Source organism: Acipenser ruthenus, chromosome 3 (assembly GCF_902713425.1).
Source record: "Acipenser ruthenus chromosome 3, fAciRut3.2 maternal haplotype, whole genome shotgun sequence".
NCBI classification, from domain to species: domain Eukaryota; kingdom Metazoa; phylum Chordata; class Actinopteri; order Acipenseriformes; family Acipenseridae; genus Acipenser; species Acipenser ruthenus.
The window spans coordinates 86,389,504-86,411,074 of NC_081191.1; the positions used below are offsets into that span (position 1 = coordinate 86,389,504).

General features: G+C 38.8%; 1 protein-coding gene across 11 annotated transcripts in view; it reads right to left on the minus strand.

The window, feature by feature from the left end:
• The window catches only part of LOC117394408 (microtubule-associated protein 4-like), a 141,135-nt gene that overhangs the window by 74,441 nt on the left and 45,123 nt on the right, over positions 1 to 21,571 (minus strand). For 10 of the 11 annotated variants that reach the window (XR_009320399.1, XR_009320398.1, XR_009320396.1 and 7 more), the window contains one exon: positions 20,817 to 20,885. Coding sequence is in view for 2 of the 11 variants with exons in the window: in XM_059018381.1 (XP_058874364.1) it covers positions 20,817 to 20,885 (69 nt within the window). In the remaining 9 variants the exon portion in view is untranslated. Of the gene's footprint in view, positions 1 to 10,046; positions 11,493 to 20,816; positions 20,886 to 21,571 lie in introns of those variants that run through there. The other variant, XR_009320400.1, reaches the window with a different exon arrangement.

Here is a 21,571-nt window from a genome sequence, read left to right on the forward strand (position 1 = left end):
CGCAAGCCCAACACTGCACATCACCCAGTCAACACCATCCCAACTGTCAAACATGGTGGTGGCGGCATCATGTTATAGGGATGCTTCTCTTCAGCAGGGACTGTGAAGCTTGTCAGGATAGAGGGGAGAATAGATAGTGCAAAGTACAAGCGAATCCTTGAGGAAAACCTGTTTGAGTCAGCCAAGACTCTGAAACTGGGGAGGAAATTCACATTTCAGCAGGACAATGACCCAAAGCACAAAGCCAAAGCCACACTGGAGTGGTTGAACAAGAAGAGAATGAATGTTCTTGAGTGGCCCAGTCAAAGTCCTGACGTGAATCCAATCGAAAATTTATGGCGAGACTTGAAGATTGCAGTCCATCGACGATCCCTAACAAACTTATCAGAACAGGAGCAATTTTCCCGTGAAGAATAGGCAAAAATGTCACCATCCTACTGTGCAAAGCTAGTAGAGACCTATCCAAAAAGACTCATAGCAGTAATTCCTGCAAAAGTTGCTTCTACCAAGTACTGACTTAAGGGGCTGAATACTTATGCAACCAGTAAATTTCATTTTGTACATTTTCTTTGCAAGTTTTGCTGACATTTAACCTCATCCTCAGTGTTCAGTTTAACCACTACATCTTTAAATAAAAAAAGTTTGTTTGCAGACATTATTTGTAATTCAACAAAATGTGACATTATTGGCAGGGGGTGAATACTTCTGCAAACCACTGTAGGTCTGCATTATCCTCAGCAAGATCAGCATATTATTCAAATGTCACTGAAAAAAATAAGAATAATCCTAAATTTCTATTTCAGTCTATAGCTAAGTTAACTAATCCTCCTGCAGAGGCTATCCAATCAAAAACTCTATCATCAGTAAGTTGTAATGACTTAATGAATCACTTTAACAAAAAAACTGACATTAGGAATCAGATATTCAACAGCGTACCAAATTTAGATGCGTCAAACTATGCTACTTTTACCTTCGGTCGCACGACACCAATCCAAATTTGTGAGCATTTTTTTCGATTAATCACATGGATCTGGCTAATATAGTTAAGAATGTACTACATGTGCGTTAGATCCTATCCCTTCTCCACAGTCTGTGTTCCGGCCTTATCATAGCACTGAGACAGCACTTAGTAGTTAATGATGTGTTGCTCTCCTCTGACACGGACACACCTTCGGTTCTCATACTATTAGATTTAAGTGCTGCGTTTGACACTATTGCTCACTCTGTTTTAATTGATTGCCTTGAAAATCTGGTAGGACTGTCAGGTTGTGTTCTGTCTTGATTTCAATCCTATCTCTCGAACAGGTTTCAATTTGTTAAAATAGAGGATATCTTCCTAATGTTCTGTAATGTGTCAAAGTTGTACTGAATTGTATTCTTTGATGATTTTCAACGTTTGGTATATGGTATGTTTAATTCCAGTATTTCAATACCTTAACTGTAGGTGTTAAAGTTTTACTAAATTGCATTAATATAATGATTTGTAAAGCTTTGTGATTTTGTATGTTTAATGTTATAGAATATGTTACTAGCTATATATCATCATCAGTAGGTACTTGTGTACTAAGTACTTGTGTATGTTAACTTTATTCTATACATTACTAAAGGTACAGTAATTGTTATTAATACCTGTTCGATTATCCATACAAATTGATTATGCAAACTAGTATCGGTCCCAATTAGTTTGGATAATTGACTCTCTACTGTATATTAAAATAACTGCAACATTGGGACAGGCCTTGAAAAAAAAAAAAAAAAAAAAAATAGAGGATATCTCCTTATTTGTCGGAGATTACATGTGGGGTCCCACAGGGCTCAATTCTTGGCCTACAATTCATTTTCATTGTTACGCGGACAATACACAGCTATATTTATCCCTGAAACAGGGTGACACCTCGGCTGTAAATATTTTGAGTACCTGTCTTGCTGACATAAAAAATATATATATTTAATGCTAAACTCAGATAAAACAGAAGTGATGATTCTGGGATCTCAAAAGTAACAAAGTAATATGTCTGATTTACTTCTTGGTGGCTTCTTGTGGCAGAGTGGTTGTAGTGCGCAGGTGTGGTGACATCACGGACCAGGAAGACGTGCAAGAACAACAAAAAGATACGTGGCTGAAACTGAAGCGCTATGACTGCGCTCAGTGTTTTATTAAATAATAAAGAAACAGTTTAAAAACACAATAACAAAGAAAAGGGCTTGTTGGCCAACAAGACAGACACTAACAATTATGGTTTCTTGTAAACAACAAGTACCTTGTTCGTTGGTCGGTAGCATTTGTCTCTTTCTCTTAACTTAGCTCTTAGCTCTCTTCACATGAGCCTTAATTACCCATTGATCAAACAATTACCTCATTAAGGCTCCAGCCACATTCTCACAAGATATTTTAAGGATGGGGAGTAACCCCATCCTTTCCAAATAACAATAATACCGGCTTTTCACTAGCCAATAATAATAAACAATGTCAGGTGGCTTTCGTCCGTCTGGGCACAAATACAACAATAATAATAATAATAATAATAATAATAATAATAATAATAAATCATACATAAATAAAATACACACAAGGGGTGGGCACCCCGTCACACTTCTGTAATGAACTTGCAGACGAAATGAGAAATTTATGTGTGATCTTCGACCCAAATCTTTCTTTTGAGACACACATCAGGATTATTACTAAAATGTATTTTTTATCATCTAAGAGATATCACCAAATTGAGAAGTATTCTTTCCCACTCAGGTACTGAGAGATTGATGCACGCTTTTGTACCTTCGAGAATTGATCATTGTAATGCCCTATTCTCTGGTATTCATAGCCATGTTGAATCTCAACTGCAACATACAAAATGCTGCAGCTAGAATTTTAACTGGGACTAAGAGATGAGATCACATTACTCCTGTGCTAGCATCTCTCCACTGGCTTCCGGTCTGATTAAGGATAGATTTTAAGGTGTTGCTTTTAACTTATAAGGCATCAAATGGCCTTGAACCATCGTATTTGAATGACCTTTAAATACCATATATTACTAGATGCCCACTCAGATAATAGAATGCCAGGGTGCTTACTGTCCCACAAATTTTAAAAAAAAACAATACAGGTGGTAGAGCAACTCTGGAATGATCTGACTAACTCTGTAAGGGAAGAACCAAGTGTCACTGCTTTTAAAACAACATTAAAAACACACTTTTAAAAATGATGTTCCTTTTATTTTCTGCCTTGTTTTAGTGTTCTATGTGTTTTTTCTTTTGTTTTTCTTGCTTTTTATTAATATTTGTCAATGTTTTTTATTCATGTGAAGCACTTTGTGGCTATTTTCATTGTGAATGGTGCTATATTACAAATAAATATTATTATTATTATTATTATTATTATTATTATTATTATTATTATTATTATTATTATTAATAATAATAATGTGCTGTTGCTGCTAAGATGTTGCAATGAAGACAAGACTTATAATTAATGTTGAAGGATTTAAAAACAAGATTTTTAAAAGCGTCAAAAGTAACTAATTATGACTGTGTGTTGGGGGGGGGGGGGGGCAGGGCTGCAATGTATCAGCAGTCTGCATCAGCGGTGGCTGCAGTTACCTAATATGTGAGACATACATTATTCAGCTGAGGCTTAAAATAAACCTGCTTATTTAACTCACTGCCCTCCCACTCCTAACAGCGTCTCTCTGCATTTCCATGAAACTAAACTAAAACAAAGCATAATCTAAAGGATACATCATTTAAGATCAAATGGTTTATAAACATGAAATAATATGGAAACACAAGGTTGAAGATGAGGTGACAGTGAAATTTCTCCTGGACACCACCTGTGATGGAACTTCATTGAGAGAACCATAGAATAAAGCTTGGAAAGACGTTTGTCTGAAAAAGGCCAGTGGTCTGTACCAATAATACAGTAATAACAATAATAAACAACATGACAACGAACATGCTGCATATACAGCCTTTATTAAAGAATGCCAGATGTCCTTGGGTAACTGTTTCAGTTTGCACTCTATTTTAGTTAGAAAGGAAGTACCACTATTTCCAGGCCTTTATAGTGCTCTGAAATATTATCTACGTTTATTTAATGTTTAAACAGGTCCAAAATCCTAATTTTATTCCATAACCTACCCGGGAAAAGTATGTAAATTCTCTGCGATTTAGGTAGACCACTAGTTATATAAAGGTCTCAAATGTGCAGTTTTTAGAGACACACATAGTAAACATGTATTTTTATTTTAAAACATGATATCTTTTTTCACATTAGACTATCCTGCGAGTATGTGTTTGTGACAGTCTGGCTCGCAGTGGTGACGTCACGGACCAGGAAGTAGAAACCAAAACAATGGATGGGCGGTTGAAGCTGAGTGCAACGGCACTCAGCGTATTTATTAATAAAACAAAACAAAAGATTTAAACAAAACAACAAAACACAAAACAAAAAGGCACAAGGGCCAAACGAATAAACAAATACTGTTTAGCAGTCGTCTTTAACTGTCGTTATTTTTTCGCTCGCTCTCTCCGCTCCCCGTACTCTCCTCTGTACACTCCACCCCGAGTGCAGAGAGCTGCAGGTTTATATATTCTGGCCGAGGGATTAACTAGTTGTTAATTACCTTATTACCCCTCGGCCAGAGTCTGCACGCGTTTGGTAAGGATGCATGACTGTCAGCTAGTTAAATAATCAGTAGCTGATCAGCCATGCATCCTCACGGGGTTTTTAAATATAATAATAAAAGACGCAGCGCTTTTACCCGCGCCGCAAACAAAAATACAAATAATAATACATAGGGACGGGACACTCTGCCACAGTGTTGTTATGATGAGTGTTGTTATGAAACGGAAAAGAAAATGCCCCATAAAAGAATGCCTGTTGCTCTTGTCTGACAGGAGACGTAATCTGCGTGTGGCTGTGCATTGTCTAGTTCTGTGCTGAACCACTGAGCTGCAAGAGGCCTGGGCACCGATCTGATTCTTCAGTTATTCCGATCAAGCCCTTCACAGGTGAGGGTCATTGGTGTTGATTGGGCTAAGTTCCTATTTCAACTGAAACACGTGAAGTAACAGCTGTGGGAGCTTGTGTAGATTGCTGTTCTCCACACAGTCTAAGAAAAGCAGCGATCATCACAAACCCAAAAAGCTGTTTCTTCACTTGTTTCACTTTGAATGGGAAATTAGCCCGATCAACACCAGTGACCCTCACCTGATTGTCAGCACCTGATTTCTGTGAACAGCTCAATCCGAATAATAGAATAGCTGGTTCGTGCAGCACAAACGGACAGCATGCTTTGATTCCAGCACCTTTATGGTACACAGTATCGCAGCAAACACACCGAGGACGAGAACAGCGATAAATGCACAGAAATGTTTAACACAGCTCCTTTGATTCAATCTATTTGTATAGAGTGTACAGAGCACTGGGTACATAGAGAACAATGCTTTCCCCACTCTCCTTCACTCTCTGCCTCTGACCCAGTTTCTTCTCCCTCTCTCTCCCCCTCTAGCGCTCCCTTTCTAAATATACTGCTGTCATTTTTCATACCTAAATGCCAATGTTCTGCATTGCAGAGCCTGCATTCAGTCAATTATCAAATAAAGCCTGTTCCTCTCCTCACAATACTCTTCCTTCTCACACCAAGCAGACCGAAAGAACCCTCAAGTGAACCAAGGTCTGCAAACTCATAGATTTTAGACAGTTTTGCGAGAAATGTCACATTCAGTTCTGAGCAGTGCAGGTTGCTGAATAGAGGATGGTATACAGACTGCTGGCAATCTCCTAAACAGAGGTCCAAAAGGAAACCATTGCATACAACTGTTATGGGAAGAGCAAATTTAAAACCCATTTTGTGAAGGAGTGAAAAACCCTCACATGTATTTGTGTGGTTTATTTTGTACCAATACCTGTTTTCATTCACTCCCATATTCCACAGACTAAATGCCACCTAATTCATCCAGTAACAATATTATCTATATATTCCAATTCAAATGTGTACTTTATTGTATAAATATACAATAGTGTTCATTTTTGTTGTTAATGAATGTTAACTTAACCCAGGAAAGTGTTCATTTGGAGCCATGATTTAAATACTTGTTAATTTCAATGTGAGAATGCGGATAGAACAGGAAACTGTGGGTATTGATCGTTTAGCCTGGTTTCAGTGATGCAGGAGTGTAGAAAAGGCTGCAACTCTTCTGTATGTATAGTCTTGTAGAGGCTGGGGCTTAGGAAGGCACTCCAGCGGGTTGCTGCCAAAAGTGAACAGTAGTATTTGTATTTGTTTAAATAAATGTAAATGACCTATGCATTTTCTACGTAGGGGTCTTGTAATTCTACAGTAGTACCTAGTCATGCCAACGTCGTGGCTTGTAATGACTTCATATTCACAGCATAATTACAAGAGTTTCCAATCACCTTCAGGATAACATCTATTCAGACATGAAACACATGAAGAAATCATGAATAAGGAAAACTGCAAATATGGCAGCAAGAGATGTTCTTCTAAGGTGGAAATGTAGATTTGTTGAGTGCTGTGATTCAGTGTTATCGGGTGTCCCAGGGAAACTGGGATTGTCCCAGTTTTCAGCCCTGATGTTTTTTTTGTCCTAGCTATTGTACTCACATTTTGTTTCTAAAAGTACTGTACACAAAACTATAGCAATGAATTGTTGTGATCTACAATAATTACACCCGATGTTTAACTTAAGTTACAATTAGGTTATTATTATACAGTTATTTTAACTGCTTCAGAGTTGTTACAGAGTCAGAAGAAAATATATGTGTTCCGGTTTTTCACTCTGGAAATCCAGTAACACTATGATGATGTACTATTTTCTTAAAATTCATTGGCTATTTAATTTTCAGTGATCTGATTGGCCAGATTAGTACTTGTAATAATTAGAATTACAACACATACTAAATTAAAATTGGAACGTGTACTAAATATTTGAAATGTTTTTTTGTTTTTTTTTACCTGAATGTCCATCCATATCTGTACAGCAGACCAGAGAAACAGTTTCAAGCTCTTCCTTCATGTCACTGATTCAACATGAACAGAAGGGGAATCTGGGAATTGTAGTTTTACCAGATCTTTGCTAAACAGAGATTTTACACACTCAAAATTTCTATATTAACTGACATCTCATGAAAATAGCCTCATTTGACCTTATTGCGCATCACATAAGTAGCCCCATCAGGTCATCACTAGTAGCGGGACACATATAGCATCATGATCTCATAACGTGACATTAGTGCATCGTTACAGCCCTACTCACCACTGGAATGTTAGCACAGTCACACATTCCATATGTCACCATTCTCCTTTCTATGCATTCTTTCTAGTTGTTGCTCTTAAACCAAACAACTCTCTGAACTACTGTAGCTTTTTCAATTAAATGAAAGGGAACAGACACAATCTGAGTCAGCCAAGCATAAAAGTCAGCACTAGAAAGCTTTGAACTGCTAGTTTACTTGTCAAGCGTTGTGAATTTTAACCTTGTTATAGCACCACTTACACTGCTCTTAAAAACAAATAACTGCTTAACTAGAGCTGCAGCTCTCGCTCTTCTGACATCTCTGTAATCAGCTAATCAGAGTCCTAATAGAGTAAGATTACAGAAAGAGAGAATGGTTTAACAATCAGAGAGAGGGCCTTTATATGGAGCTGGATAGGAATCGTATACAACAAGTGCTGAGAGTTTACTGCAGCACTGACATACAACACCACAGAGGAAATCCTTTTTTAGTAATCTATTAATCTTTCATACATTCAAATCCAATGACAGAATATCCGGAATGAATCGCACTGTTTTCTTTAAGGAAAACAATTCTCAGAATTGAGTTGTTTCATTTAGATTTCTTTTCCACACTTATAATATGAACAGAATACTCACATTAATAGTTTTTTCATTTCCCTTACTATTTGTCATTACATAAGCCAGGGTTGTGTTTCACCAATATTGAAGTATTATCATGTTTCTCATGCAGCAGTGTGGAGTAGTGGTTAGGACACTGGACTCTTGACCGGAGGGTTGTGGGTTCAATCCCCAGTGGGGGACACTGCTGTTGTACCCTTGAGCAAGGTACTTTACCTAGATTGCTCCAGTAAAAAAAAAAACAACTGTATAAATGGGCAATTGTATGTAAAAATAATGTGATAACTGTATAATGTGAAATAATGTATAATGTGATATCTTGTAACAATTGTAAGTCGCCCTGGATAAGGGCGTCTGCTAAGAAATGAATAATAATAATAATAATGTTTCTCTAAACCTGCCAGATCCTAAGAACCTGCACTGAACAAAACAGCCTCCCTCATGCCATTTAAATCATGTGACAATGTGGCCTTTCAGAGTATCACATGACTGGAAAGGAGTTGGAAGACTGTGCAGCGCCCAGCACTTAGGGTTCTCCAGACAAGCTCAAAGCAGCTCAATGCCAGGCAAAGGCAGATTTTGAGAAAAGTCATAATTCCATACTGGAGTAACAGAACCCAGAACCAATTGAATGATTAGACACTATATAGTAAGGAGGGAAATGTGTGTATATATCTATATATAATTACATCTGAAGCTATGCTTAAAATGCATTTATTAACATTTGCTGAAAACACCATATAGCAAATATAACAGAGATGTAAAAAATATATACATATTAAATATATCTGAATTAACTTGACTACAGGAAATATAACCCCCAATTGATGTGTCATATTCTGAAAAGTAAATATCAATTCACATTATACACTGAATGTATGGGTACACACAAGACTGGTTCTCTACATATACAGAAATGGTGAACATGAGGGACTAGTCGAAAGGCCAGCTTGTCACATGATTTGAATGGAATGATGAAGTCTGTTCAGTCCAAGGCAGGTAGAATTTTCCAGAGAAGTTCACAGACAGGTCAAGACACATAAAGGGAGAAATGATAATAACTCAATATCGGATCAACAGAACCCACACCCGCTCCACATAACTGCATTTAACATTTGATGCAAGTTGCTGTTTAAGGGATTTGAAGACTGTAATCATTAGTGAACAGTCACATATCCCATCAAAACAACTGTAACTGATCAGTGGCTACTCGTGGTGGCCCTGCATCCCATTGACAGTGTTATATTTTTCGTCCGATAGAAGTAAGATAATAGTAGGGCGGGTATCCCATGTAAATCTGGTACCAATAATTAGTGGTGTAACGATTCCAAAAGCACAACATCGCTCATTGTAAATGGCTCTTGAATGAAGAATAAGTGTGTTAAATAGATGAAATACTCTCCCTGTGTCAATAAATAGTCCACCATTAAATTATTATTTTATTGCATTATGTATACATCATACAAATAGCCCATTAAATGTATCGGGATACACATCACATTACAACCTGCATATACCGTATGTATTGTACTGTGACATTAGCACCCACCAATAAGAACAACTGAGTTTTCACAACTCAAAGATAACAGTACAATGCAGTTTATTGCTCTTCAACTACATCTGTACAGAAGTCTTGCTAAAAGCATTACCACTAATTAGAAGAGAATGTCAAAGGATTTCATTTTTTTTTATTATTATTTTTTATTAAGTTTAGTTTTCTTCCAAAAGCTCAACAGAAGGCTCAAAAGCAACATCATCCATTCTGGCAATTTCCTGGCTACTCTAAAAGCTGCATATAAGACCACACACTCTCATACCCCTCCCCCCTTTCTGTAGAGGCAGCCAGCGAGAAGCAGTCCCCTGGAGCCTGCTCCAGTTAGGAGAGAGCAGTGACTCGCTGTCACCGAGTGATTTCAGAACTGCGCAGGCAGTGGCCCACTTTCATACAAGCATCAAAACTATCCTAGTCTCGTTTCCAAAACTTCCGACACTCGTTAAAACTGCAGCAAAAACTGCGGCCCTCTGCTTTTTCTGCATTTCAAATCGTTTCACATGGAAATCCCTGAACAACGGACATCACAGGAGAACAAAGCAAGTTAAAAAAAAAAAAAAAAGACGCTACAAAATCAACAGCTTTGCAATGATTCAGAACAGCTGGTTTAACCCTTTACCTCCGTGCACTCCCAGTATCTCCAGCACGTCCCCCTGCACCAGCAATCCTGTTTCCAATGCTGCAAGCTGCAGACGATCTGTTTCATGCAGCACAGGCTCTGCAGATTGCTGATGCTATTCTTGCAGTTTTGGATTCTAGGCAGACAATGTCAAAACCGGTCAGAGATTAAAACAGACGGCAAACTGTTAAGGAAACAAACTAATAAAGGAGGATGACGCCTGAAGCCACAAGTGTGCTGTCTTGCTTTAGCAGTTATGTGGAAAACAGAGAGATTGTTCAGGTCAAGGTTGTTTTTTTATTACATTTTTTAATTGTATTTTTTTTATATATTGATCTATTTGTGCCTCTATAATATCAAGCAATTTGCCTGAAGCGATATCTGGAAGTATTGAATCTGGCAGACTGTTTGTTCTCACGGATCGCTGTCAATTACATCCCATCCCTTAAGTCTCCCAGGCCCCCCTGTGGATTAGCATTGCCACGTTACATGCTGTAATTCAAGCAGCCCACACCATTCCTTACACAAATCGAAATGCCATAAAACTCAACTATTTATTAATAACAGACGTTGCAATCTAATATCTTGAGTTCTTTATATGTACCAATACCAATCAGCATTATCCAAAGCTTAAAACCTCCCCCTGCTTGCTTCCCGTTACATAAAGGTTATATAAAAGCACAGTTAAGCTAAAGTGCTGTAGAAGTGCCAGAAACACTTTGCCCCTTCAGACACGTTTCACTGAAAAGAGAAATTCCTCCAAAACCTTGTTATAAGAAAAATGACAAATAAGATGAGGAGGCCATTCAGTCCATCAGTGCTCGTCCAGTTCCTAGCTTGATCTCAAGTCAGGTCTTAAAGTATCCCAATGACTCCGCATCAACAAAAGAGCTAGTTAACCCATTCCATACTCTATTCACTACTCGAGTTCAGAAGTGCTATCTTCTGTCATATGTCCTATTGTCTGCACTTCATTTGCAACTGTCCTCTGAGCCCGGTTTCTGTACTGCGCTTAAAGTATTGGTTAACTTTGACAACTTATACTATCATTGTTGAGTTCAGGGGGTGCTTACTCTGGGAGGCAGGCTGCGGACCACAGACCGAACCCACCTTCAATGAATACAGAAGAGCCAGACTAGTTTGTCCAAGCTATTCAATTCAATTGATACTTTCACCAGCAGCCGCCAGAATCCAATGCTACTGTAAACTCAATGCTGACTCACTTCACAAGTTCAAAATTAAAACTAGCACTACAACGATGACCATGACTTACATCGACAGCATGTACAGAATAGTATAGAATAAGAAACAGCAGTGAACACTTCAATGAAAATTGGGTAAGTAGTATCAACATCTAAATGTCAATAGGTAAGCAAGTGAGGTATAATAAAATGACTGATTTACTGAATGTGGAATGAATAAGTGCCTGTGCTCTCAAGATACAGGTAAAAATATAAGCGTGACAGACAGGCGGTTGTAGAGACACCTCCATATATCCCCACAATCCTTCCAATAACGTACGCATAATAATGTTGATACCAAATGTATAAGCGGTTTTCCAGATATACACAAATGAATAAGAGGTTTTCAGATGTGTGTGTGTATATATATATATATATATGACATACGTACATACGACTTCCTCCACTATATTCCTGTCACGGGGGGGATGGGGGTGCAGTGATCAAAGCTAACAAAGAGAAGACAGACAAGCTTTTATTCAAGGCAAAAGTAACATTTTAAAAAATTGTCTACAGCAACAGTTGCATAATGATTCCCCTCAATGAGACTGTTCTGATAAAAATAACTGTGAATCAATCAAGAGTATTAGTGCACCAGCAGCAGCAGGAGGAAATGTAGCTATTGGCTCTCCATTCCCTGCTGCCGTCCAACACAGCTTGTTCATTCTTGTGCAACAACTCAATTAAAAACGCTTGCAAGATAATTCAGTTTAAATCTGTCAGATACATTTTTATTACAGAGCTGCCTGCATTTGGCAGCAATCTGTGTACGTGTGTGGGTGTGTATGTGTGTATGTGTGCACCAGACAATTCAAGTCTCGAACCTCATTTCGAAAGGAAGGTCTTACCCCCCCCCCCCCCCAACCCCCACTCATACATTACATAACCTTTCAGTCAACTGTGAATTATAAATTGTCCCCTCTTTTCGTTCACCCGATTCACATTCCTCCACCTCCCCCAATAGGCACTTTTCACATTTTCCATCTCCTACCACACTCCATAATCATCAGATAAATACCATTTATTATAAAAACTATGTGTCGTGGGGGTTTGTCCTGAACTGCTGGACTTTACTGTACAGTCGAGACTGTCCTTGAAATCAGGTAACTGGGGCACACAGTCACAGTGTTCAAACTGTATATACGTACAGTATTGTGCAAAAGTTTTAGGCAGGTGTGAAAAAATGCTGTAAAGTAAGAATGCTTTCAAAAATAGACATGTTAATAGTTTATATTGATCAATTAACAAAATGCAAAGTGAGTGAACAGAAGAAAAATCTACATCAAATCAATATTTGGTGTGACCACCCTTTGCCTTCAAAACAGCATCAATTCTTCTAGGTACACTTGCACACAGTTTTTGAAGGAACTCGGCAAGTAGGTTGGCCCAAACATCTTGGAGAACTAACCACAGTTCTTCTGTGGATTTAGGCAGCCTCAGTTGCTTCTCTCTCTTCATGTAATCCCAGACAGACTCGATGATGTTGAGATCAGGGCTCTGTGGGGGCCATACCATCACTTCCAGGACTCCTTGTTCTTCTTTACGCTGAAGATAGTTCTTAATGACTTTCGCTGTATGTTTGGGGTCGTTGTCGTGCTGCAGAATAAATTTGGGGCCAATCAGATGCCTCCCTGATAGTATTGCATGATGGATAAGTATCTGCCTGTACTTCTCAGCATTGAGGAGACCATTAATTCTGACAAAATCCCCAACTCCATTTGCAGAAATGCAGCCCCAAACTTGCAAGGAACCTCCACCATGCTTCACTGTTGCCTGCAGACACTCATTCGTGTACCGCTCTCCAGCCCTTCAGCGAACAAACTGCCTTCTGCTACAGCCAAATATTTCAAATTTTGACTCGTCAGTCCAGAGCACCTGCTGCCATTTTTCTGCACCCCAGTTCCTGTGTTTTCGTGCATAGTTGAGTCGCTTACTGCTGCAGTAAGTTTCCTTGGCCCACCACTGCGTCTACGGTCCTCAACGTTGCCCGTTTCTTTGTGCTTCTTCAAAAGAGCTTGGACAGCACATCTGGAAACCCCTGTCTGCCTTGAAATTTCTGCCTGGGAGAGACCTTGCTGATGCAGTATAAATACCTTGTGTCTTGTTGCTGTGCTCAGTCTTGCCATGGTGTATGACTTTTGACAGTAAACTGTCTTCAGCAACCTCACCTTGTTAGCTGAGTTTGGCTGTTCCTCACCCAGTTTTAGTCCTCCTACACAGCTGTTTCTGTTTCAGTTAATGATTGTGTTTCAACCTACATATTGAATTGATGATCATTAGCACCTGTTTGGTATAACTGTTTAATCATACACCTGACTATATGCCTACAAAATCCCTGACTTTGTGCAAGTGGACCTAGAAGAATTGATGCTGTTTTGAAGGCAAAGGGTGGTCACACCAAATATGGATTTGATTTAGATTTTTCTTCTGTTCACTCACTTTGCATTTAGTTAATTGATAAATATAATCTATTAACATGTCTATTTTTGAAAGCATTCTTACTTTACAGCATTTTTTCACACCTGCCTAAAACTTTTGCACAGTACTGTAGGTCTGCATGTACTGTGGAAAATGTGAATGTCACAAGATGATATTTCCTAACTTTTACTTCATTTTCAATGTACGCATTGTTTCACTACCAATCAATAATAATAATGAGAAAGCATCTTCGAATTGGATTAGATAACTTCTCTGAGCACTTTATATTGATTTTTTTTTTTTTTTTTTTTTTACTTGGGTCAAGTTATATGATCATAATAAGGATCATAATCAGGTTATGTGATCATAATAAGGTTAAATAGTAGTCTTTTCTGAATGAACATTACATCTTTTCATCTGCAATCGGCAACACAGTGGAGGAAAAAACGGACGGAGACAGAGAAAAACTTTGCTAACTGCCTCAGATATTTTCTTGACCGATTCATATATTAAATATGTACTGCAGAGAGGAAAATTAAATGCCCCTCGGGAAGACTATTGTGACTTCGGGCCCCCTGTCGGTAACAACAGTCTTCCCTCAGGTCAATAATTTTCCACTATAGCCCTCCTCTCCAGTCCATATTTACTATATATCACATAATTACCTGTTATTATACTACTGTAGCTGAAATACTGTAGGTCTCGCATTGCTCTCAGACTGTCGTGCACTTCCTAGGTCATTTCATTTGAACAGTGAAACTGTCCCCACCCGTTCAGGGCCTTCTTTCCTATCATTAACCAACCAGCTGCTTCTCCTAAAAACTGACATGCTTTACAGCCAGTGAGATGCTTTTACCCAGAAGACACTGCCGGGGTGAAAAGACCTTGGAAGAAAATCAGGAACAGACTTCCTAGATAGAAATACAAGCAAACTGAGAACTTTCTTTAACCCAGGGTAATGTAACACACAATGTTTAAGAAGTGCACATTTCTGACCTGTTTAGTGAATGAAACAGCACTGCAGGTAAGATTAATGCAAACACTCACTCCCTTGCAGTATGAGCCACTCTAACTCAGAACATGAACCGATGCTACGCTGCCTAACGGTACAGGAAGAGACAGATCTGTGCTCTTGTAAGTATTAATTAATCTGGTAGCAGGAATAAACAGATACATATAAAATACACAGTGCCAATGCCTACAAGCCACTCCTCTAGATGAGACCAGTTCCATGAGACACCATATGTGTCACCCACGTGTTAATTCAGGGTTATTGAGCCCAGTATGGAACTGAACTGGCAGGGACCGCTGCACTGGGGAGGGAGACCAGGCTTGGATGAGTCTAATCAGGCAAACCAAGCACTTATTCTATTGAGGCTCCTTCACCTTTCCCCCATAGTATCTAACATGCTTGTGGTATTGTAGGATCATAGTAGGTAAAGGGTATAATTAAAACTCCAGCACCTGCAATTTATATTGACAGCTAAGTTGGAGACGAGCTGGCCTCATCTCCATAGCAACACCGATAAAGTCTGGGGCCCATTTATCTTTTCTGTAACCTCCCATTCAATCTAGCAATTTTAATAATGTGAAATGTAAGTTTAAAAAACAGTCAAGGTTACAAGGAAAAGTGAGTTTTTTTGCAGCGTATAACAACTGCCAGCTGCAAATAACACTGAGAAAAAAACCCTAAATGATTCAATAAACCTGGAAGAAAAGTCAAATATTGTTTAAGGACTTAATAAAGGAGCTACATTAACTGGGATCACCATTAAAGAAAAACTAATAATTAAATAATTCATTAATGGACTAATAATTAAATCATTCATGAATTGGCCTTCCTGTAATCTGTCAATTTTACTGGAAGAATATCTGCTCTTGTTCAACACAGCCTGAAAGGACACCGCCCCCGGATCGTCACACTGTATCGACCTCCAGTACTAATTCAGTTATTTCTCCAACTCAACGAAAGAATAGAGAATTGCAGAAACTATACTTGGGAAATGTAACACATGTATATTTGCAGGAAGACTGATGTTGTGAAATGTAAAAGGGGTGTGTCATACTCTACTTTATAGCAAAAAAGCTAGTTTTAATATTTCATGAAAGTAAATAACCAGCGAAACAGCTAGAATAATTACAAAGAGATCTATGAAATGGAATGTCTTTAGGAATAAACGAATAGATGTAGCTGTGAATTCTAATAGGATATATACATTTTTTTAACAACCGATTGATAAAGTATTAAGTAACTATTTCGTAATATTCTATCAATTAGACTTCATCAGCAGATGCAGCCACTGTGAAATACAGGACAGAAATAGTGCTTTATACATTTAACTAGTGCAGCACGACATTTGCAATGGACACTGTTGTGAGATACACTGCCGTTAAGGATTCTGCCCAGTCAGTGAGATGATAGGTTAAAATCGCTAAAACCATGAATGCAGACAAGCCCAGTTCTTTTGCATAGTGGTTCCATAGATGCTCGCTTGCGGAGGTTGGGGTCGCCGTTTCGCACCCAGCCTCCACCGTGTTACGCATTCACTCAATAAGAGGGGGGGGTAATTGAAGTCTTTAAAATCTTAAAAGGACAATTGAACCCCAACCAATACTTCAAGCACAGCACAGAAACCAGAACCACAGGACACACAGTGTGAAAGTGTGAAACCAAGTGGAGGCAGACCTAGGACAGAGGGAAGGAAACAGTTCTTTATACAGAGAGTGGTGAGGGTATGGAACGGGCTACCTAGTCATGTTCTTGACGCTGAATCATTGGTATCCTTTAAAACCTGACAAGTTTTGAGATCAACCTGCAACTAGGAACTGAAATGAGCACTGATGGGCCAATTGCCCTCCTCTCGTTTAGTCGTTTTCTTGTGGTCTTTTGTTAGCAATATGACACTAAGTTAAGACTGGGGGTGACGCTGGATTTCAGACCCCCCTCACTTTCGTCAGCGATGACATTTTGTCAGGCGCCTGCAGCACAGACTCTGAAACTGAAAAGATCAGCAGCTCTCCAGAGACGTACTGCTGGTTTTAATAACTGCAGAGGCACAGAAACACCAAGAAAACAAAAAAAAAAAATCAGGAGAAACAATGGTCCTGTAACAGCAGCGACCAAGGGACCAGTAAAAAAAAAAAAAAAAAAGTGTATAATCAGGAATCTAAAGCCATATGCATACTGTCCTTTGTATTGAAGTTACAGTAACACTGAAATAAAATTTAAATTACAGAACAACGTATTATAAATATAAATGTGAACTTTTCAAAAGCATATATTGAAACCTGCATGTCCCACTCTGATTACAGACATTTTTAAACCACAAAAGCAAGGTGTCCTCAACATCAGGGTATTGAGCGAATCAGAAACATTGACGACTTGAATTTTTTGAATAGTTGACACTATTCGTGGGAATGTTGAAATCTGTAGCAACATCTTTCTGCATTATCCACCGCTGTCAACACCTCCACTTTTAGATAGCGATAATGTTTAAGATAGTGCACGTTTTTGCATGAGCATTATGGCAACTCGAAATGCATCATAGGATCTGTAGCCCCCAAACACAAACATACATTACGGAGGTGCTAATGTGAATAATAGGATCAAATAGTCAATTAACAATGAACTATTTTGTTACATTTAAATGAGATGGGGATAGTGTTCATACAAAACTATAAAACGCACACACACACTTCTTTACAATACATATTCAATTGAGTCAGACAAATTCGTTATAAATGTGACTTTAATTTTAGACACACTTAAGCCAAGACACTCTGGACATTCAACAGGTTTCTAAAAAAAAAATTGGATGTATTTCAGAGCTATATAAATAAATAAATAAATAAATAAAAGTAATGATGACAGCCAAGAGAAAATAAAGGAAAGCAGGAAGAGAGTGAAAGAGGGTGGAGAAATTACTGGCTCTGTGTGATCAGCTTAAGAAATGTTCCCAGGTTTAGATTGCAGATCTGGGATTTCAATGTGTAATTTTCCCCACAGCTGTGAAAGGGGAAAGACTAGATCTCAGTTAGTTCTGGACCCTTAATCAATATATTTACTAAATAAATGAGTGTTCATAAAAATTTTCAAACATTCCCACAAACACAGCTTGAAATGTATTTGATGGCAAAAGCAATCACCTTCGTATTAGTTCATAAAGCAGAATTTGTATCGATAATATGTCATGCACTGGAAACCAAAGCATAAATGACACTCCTTCTACTATACAGAAGAGGGTTTTCTTTCTTTAATAGGTCATTTGATGGGGCGTCACCTGGTTTATTTTACGCCTGAGAGATTTTTATTCTACAAAAATTCAAAGTGAATGAAAATATATTTTTCTGGTAACATTTTGAAAGAATATGAAAAAAATAAAATAAAACAAAAATCCCCAAAGCGCTAAAATATTACCCTGTTAACCTGGGGGAGCCAGTCCCATTCCCACAGGAGTCCACTGCTACTTAAGAAGAGCCGCTCTCTTAGCATGCAGTGCAACTGACAGCAGCTACACCGTCAGTAACCTTGCCTTGTCACGGATAACCTTCACTAACTGGGGTGAAGCTGAACCGACAACGCTCAGCTAGTGGTATTAAAGCATAAATATAAACAAATCATTTATAAAAAATAATAATAATAAAAAAAAGATACAAATGTAAAAGGAATTATTGGATTAAATAAATAAATAAATAAATAATATAAAAAGCTCAATTATCATTGCAGAACTGTAGTAGTGCAATTTTTAAATGGTGCAAATAGAGCACTGCTGTAATGAGCAGCACCCTTCGCTTCCCGGTAGAGCTCTCGTATTCTGGGTCAGATCTCCTCTCCTCTTGAGAAAATATCAAGCAAGCGCAGCTCTTATAAAAGTTCACCACGATATGTTTAGTAAATTGTAATAAAGCATAGTAAAAGCACTGTAAAGAATATTGAGGTTCAGTAAGGCATATTAATAAACATGGCAAACCTGGGTAAACTATGGTAAATGCATAGTATAACCATGGTATAACCGCACAGACACAGTGGTAAACTTTTATACGGGAAGGGCATCTGAGCTCGAGGAGAGGAATGCCTCCACCAGGCAAAGCTGTGAAGGAAGAGCTCATCACAGCAGACATGGTTAAAATGAAAGAAGAGCTGGCGAGTGGTGAGAGTGGAGAGGGAGACCCTTCCAGTCCAGACAGGGATCCCTAGAGACGCAGCCTGGAGACCAGGTTAGGCTGGTTAGGATTGCGAAGAGTGCTAGCAGTGAAGAGGAGAGGGGGGGTGCCTGCAGAAACTACCGTGTCGCTGTTAGTCCTGCACCAGGTAAGGGGGCGCTCTCTAGGCAGCTAGAATGAGGGAGAGGGTGAGGGGGGAGAGGGGTGGGGGGGGAGAGAGTAAGAGAAACCAGCATTGGTTAGCAATACAAGCACTTTAATTATGGTACTGATTAATACAATCTTAGTCCCAGCATGCACTGTAAACATGCCTGTTAGTCTGCATTCACATTTTTTAATCTCCTTTTCAGCACAATGTGAGATTTCACAGTGACAAGGCAGCTGTGCAGTGACAGTTGCTGGAGTTGCTTGCCAGTGCTACAAAGCCAGCAGCAAGATTGCTGGGTTTCAGTTTTGCATGCAGACAAAAAAACACCAGTGTCTGGCATATTCCAGCATAAAAATACTGTTCATTTTCATAAGCACATGTCTGTGTGAAGCAACATTTTCTGTGATGAACTTCGTTAAAAGCAATCTTTTCAACCCAACTACAAGGACCTTGTTCGGAAAATCATCAAACCAAAAACGTCTTCGCAAAAATAAGGAACAGTGTGTATCTTTTATGCATGTATTTAAGTTTTTTTGTGGTTACATTTTGTAATTTTCGAATTAACGCATTTTATTTAAAATGTCAAATGTTCGACAGTTAAACAGTTCAAATTATATCTGGTTTAAATACATATACTTTTTTATGGCAAGTCATTATTCAGCAAGCCTGTGAACCTGACAGAAAGACATTTTTTTGCAGAGAAAGCAAAAGGGTGCAAAATTACGATGGCAAACTTAGTAGTTACTGCTTGCAAGAGCTTATTAGAGTAACTGAAGTTAAACTGCCATCTGAAATGGTACTGATCAATCTACTGTACTTGACCTTCTGAAAGATGCGTGCCTCTGGATATAGTTACCAAAGTTACAAACGTGTGAGGGGAATAGCAAATAAAGAAATATTCCCTCTGCTGCTGAATTATTAACCACATGTCTCTCAGGAGCTGTTCTTCCAAGCATCTGACCAGAGGACTTGCGAGCAGCTTCCTAAATCTGCAGCTACGAAGGAGAGGGTTGCTGCTGAACGCTAGGGTTGCTGCTGAACGCTGTGGTGGCATCCATTGAGATGTCTTGGCACTTCCAATGGGTGTTGCTGTGCGATTCTGACTGTGCTGTACATTAGGAGTCAATGGGCAGGATTTTCCAATATTATGGGTATTGAAAATGCCACTTAATTTAAGGTCAGTAGTTCAAACTTATCTAACTGGGACTCTTCTGGGTTTGCCATGAACCTCCTAATATATCAGCAATCTCCATCTATCGATCTATCGATCTATCTATCTATCTAGAATAATAGGTGGACTGCACTGAACTACAAGGTTATAACTGCATCAAGATGATATTTTCGTGGTTGGTAAAGATTCACTTGTGAAGTGTATTTTCTCTTCAGTTTTACTCCTGTAGTGTGGATACTATGTTTGAAAATACAGCACTTCATAACCACTAATACTGTAAGCTTCAGGGATGGAAATAAGACTCCTATTGCATAGCAGTTTCATTCCAGGTTTTAATACAAGCTTGATTAGCCACAGTGTATAGGTAACAAGCTCAGGTGTGTCTTCCTAAACTCATAGAAAAACTGATCAAGCTGCTATGCAATGCAAGTATTATTTCAATCTCTGCTGGCTTGGTTTATGGTGATATATTTTTCTGTTGAATCTTCGCATATTACCCATAGTCTCAGTGACGGTGGGTCCCTGGACACTTCCTCCCTCTTCAGGTGGGTCGTGGGTAGGGAAGGTTTGGGAACCCCTGTCTAAAGCAGTGTCTGAACCCCAGGTCCTGTACACAGCGGAGCGCTTACCTGTTTTCTGTGCCTCCTGCCCATCATGCTCTCCGTTCTCCAGCACAGTCTTCTCGCTCGTAGCAGAGCCTGCCAATCAAACACACACTGGGTCAGTCTCCACTTCAGCGCAGCAGCAAACGGCTTGTTCACATGCAAAACCAAACAGTGCTGGGAAAAATATTCACATATTCGAACAAACACAGCTTGAAATGGCAGTGTTTGTATTTGTTCAACTAACAGGATTTATACAAGACTGGATGAAAAAGATATCGTGCAAAGGAAACCAATACAGATCACACATTGTACGGTGCAGTTTCTTTGATGGGGTACTGGGTTTATTTTACTTCCAAAAGATTTATTTTCCTGTAATATGGTATAGATTTTGCTTACATTTCAAAATTAAAAGATACAAAAAAAAAAAAAATAATAGTCTGTTTGTCTGTCTGTCTGTGTCTGTCTGTCACACTCTACATGGTGAACATGATCACTGCCTTGTCTCTTACTGACGTTTCGAATTGCATTTGATTAGAATGCAGTAAATACATTACTTTATGTGTAACCTTTCAGCTACTGTGCGCTTATTACGCAATGATCATCCTCAGATGAGGACCCTCGTGTGTGTGTGTGTGTGTGTGTGTGTGTGTGTGTGTGTGTGGACTGATTCCTTTCTGTTCTGTAATTCCAAACATGCCCCGATGTTTCTATTTGCTCTCCAGAAGCTAGAAAACCTACTGCAGACACAGTTTGCGGTTATTTACATGCGCACTAGTAAC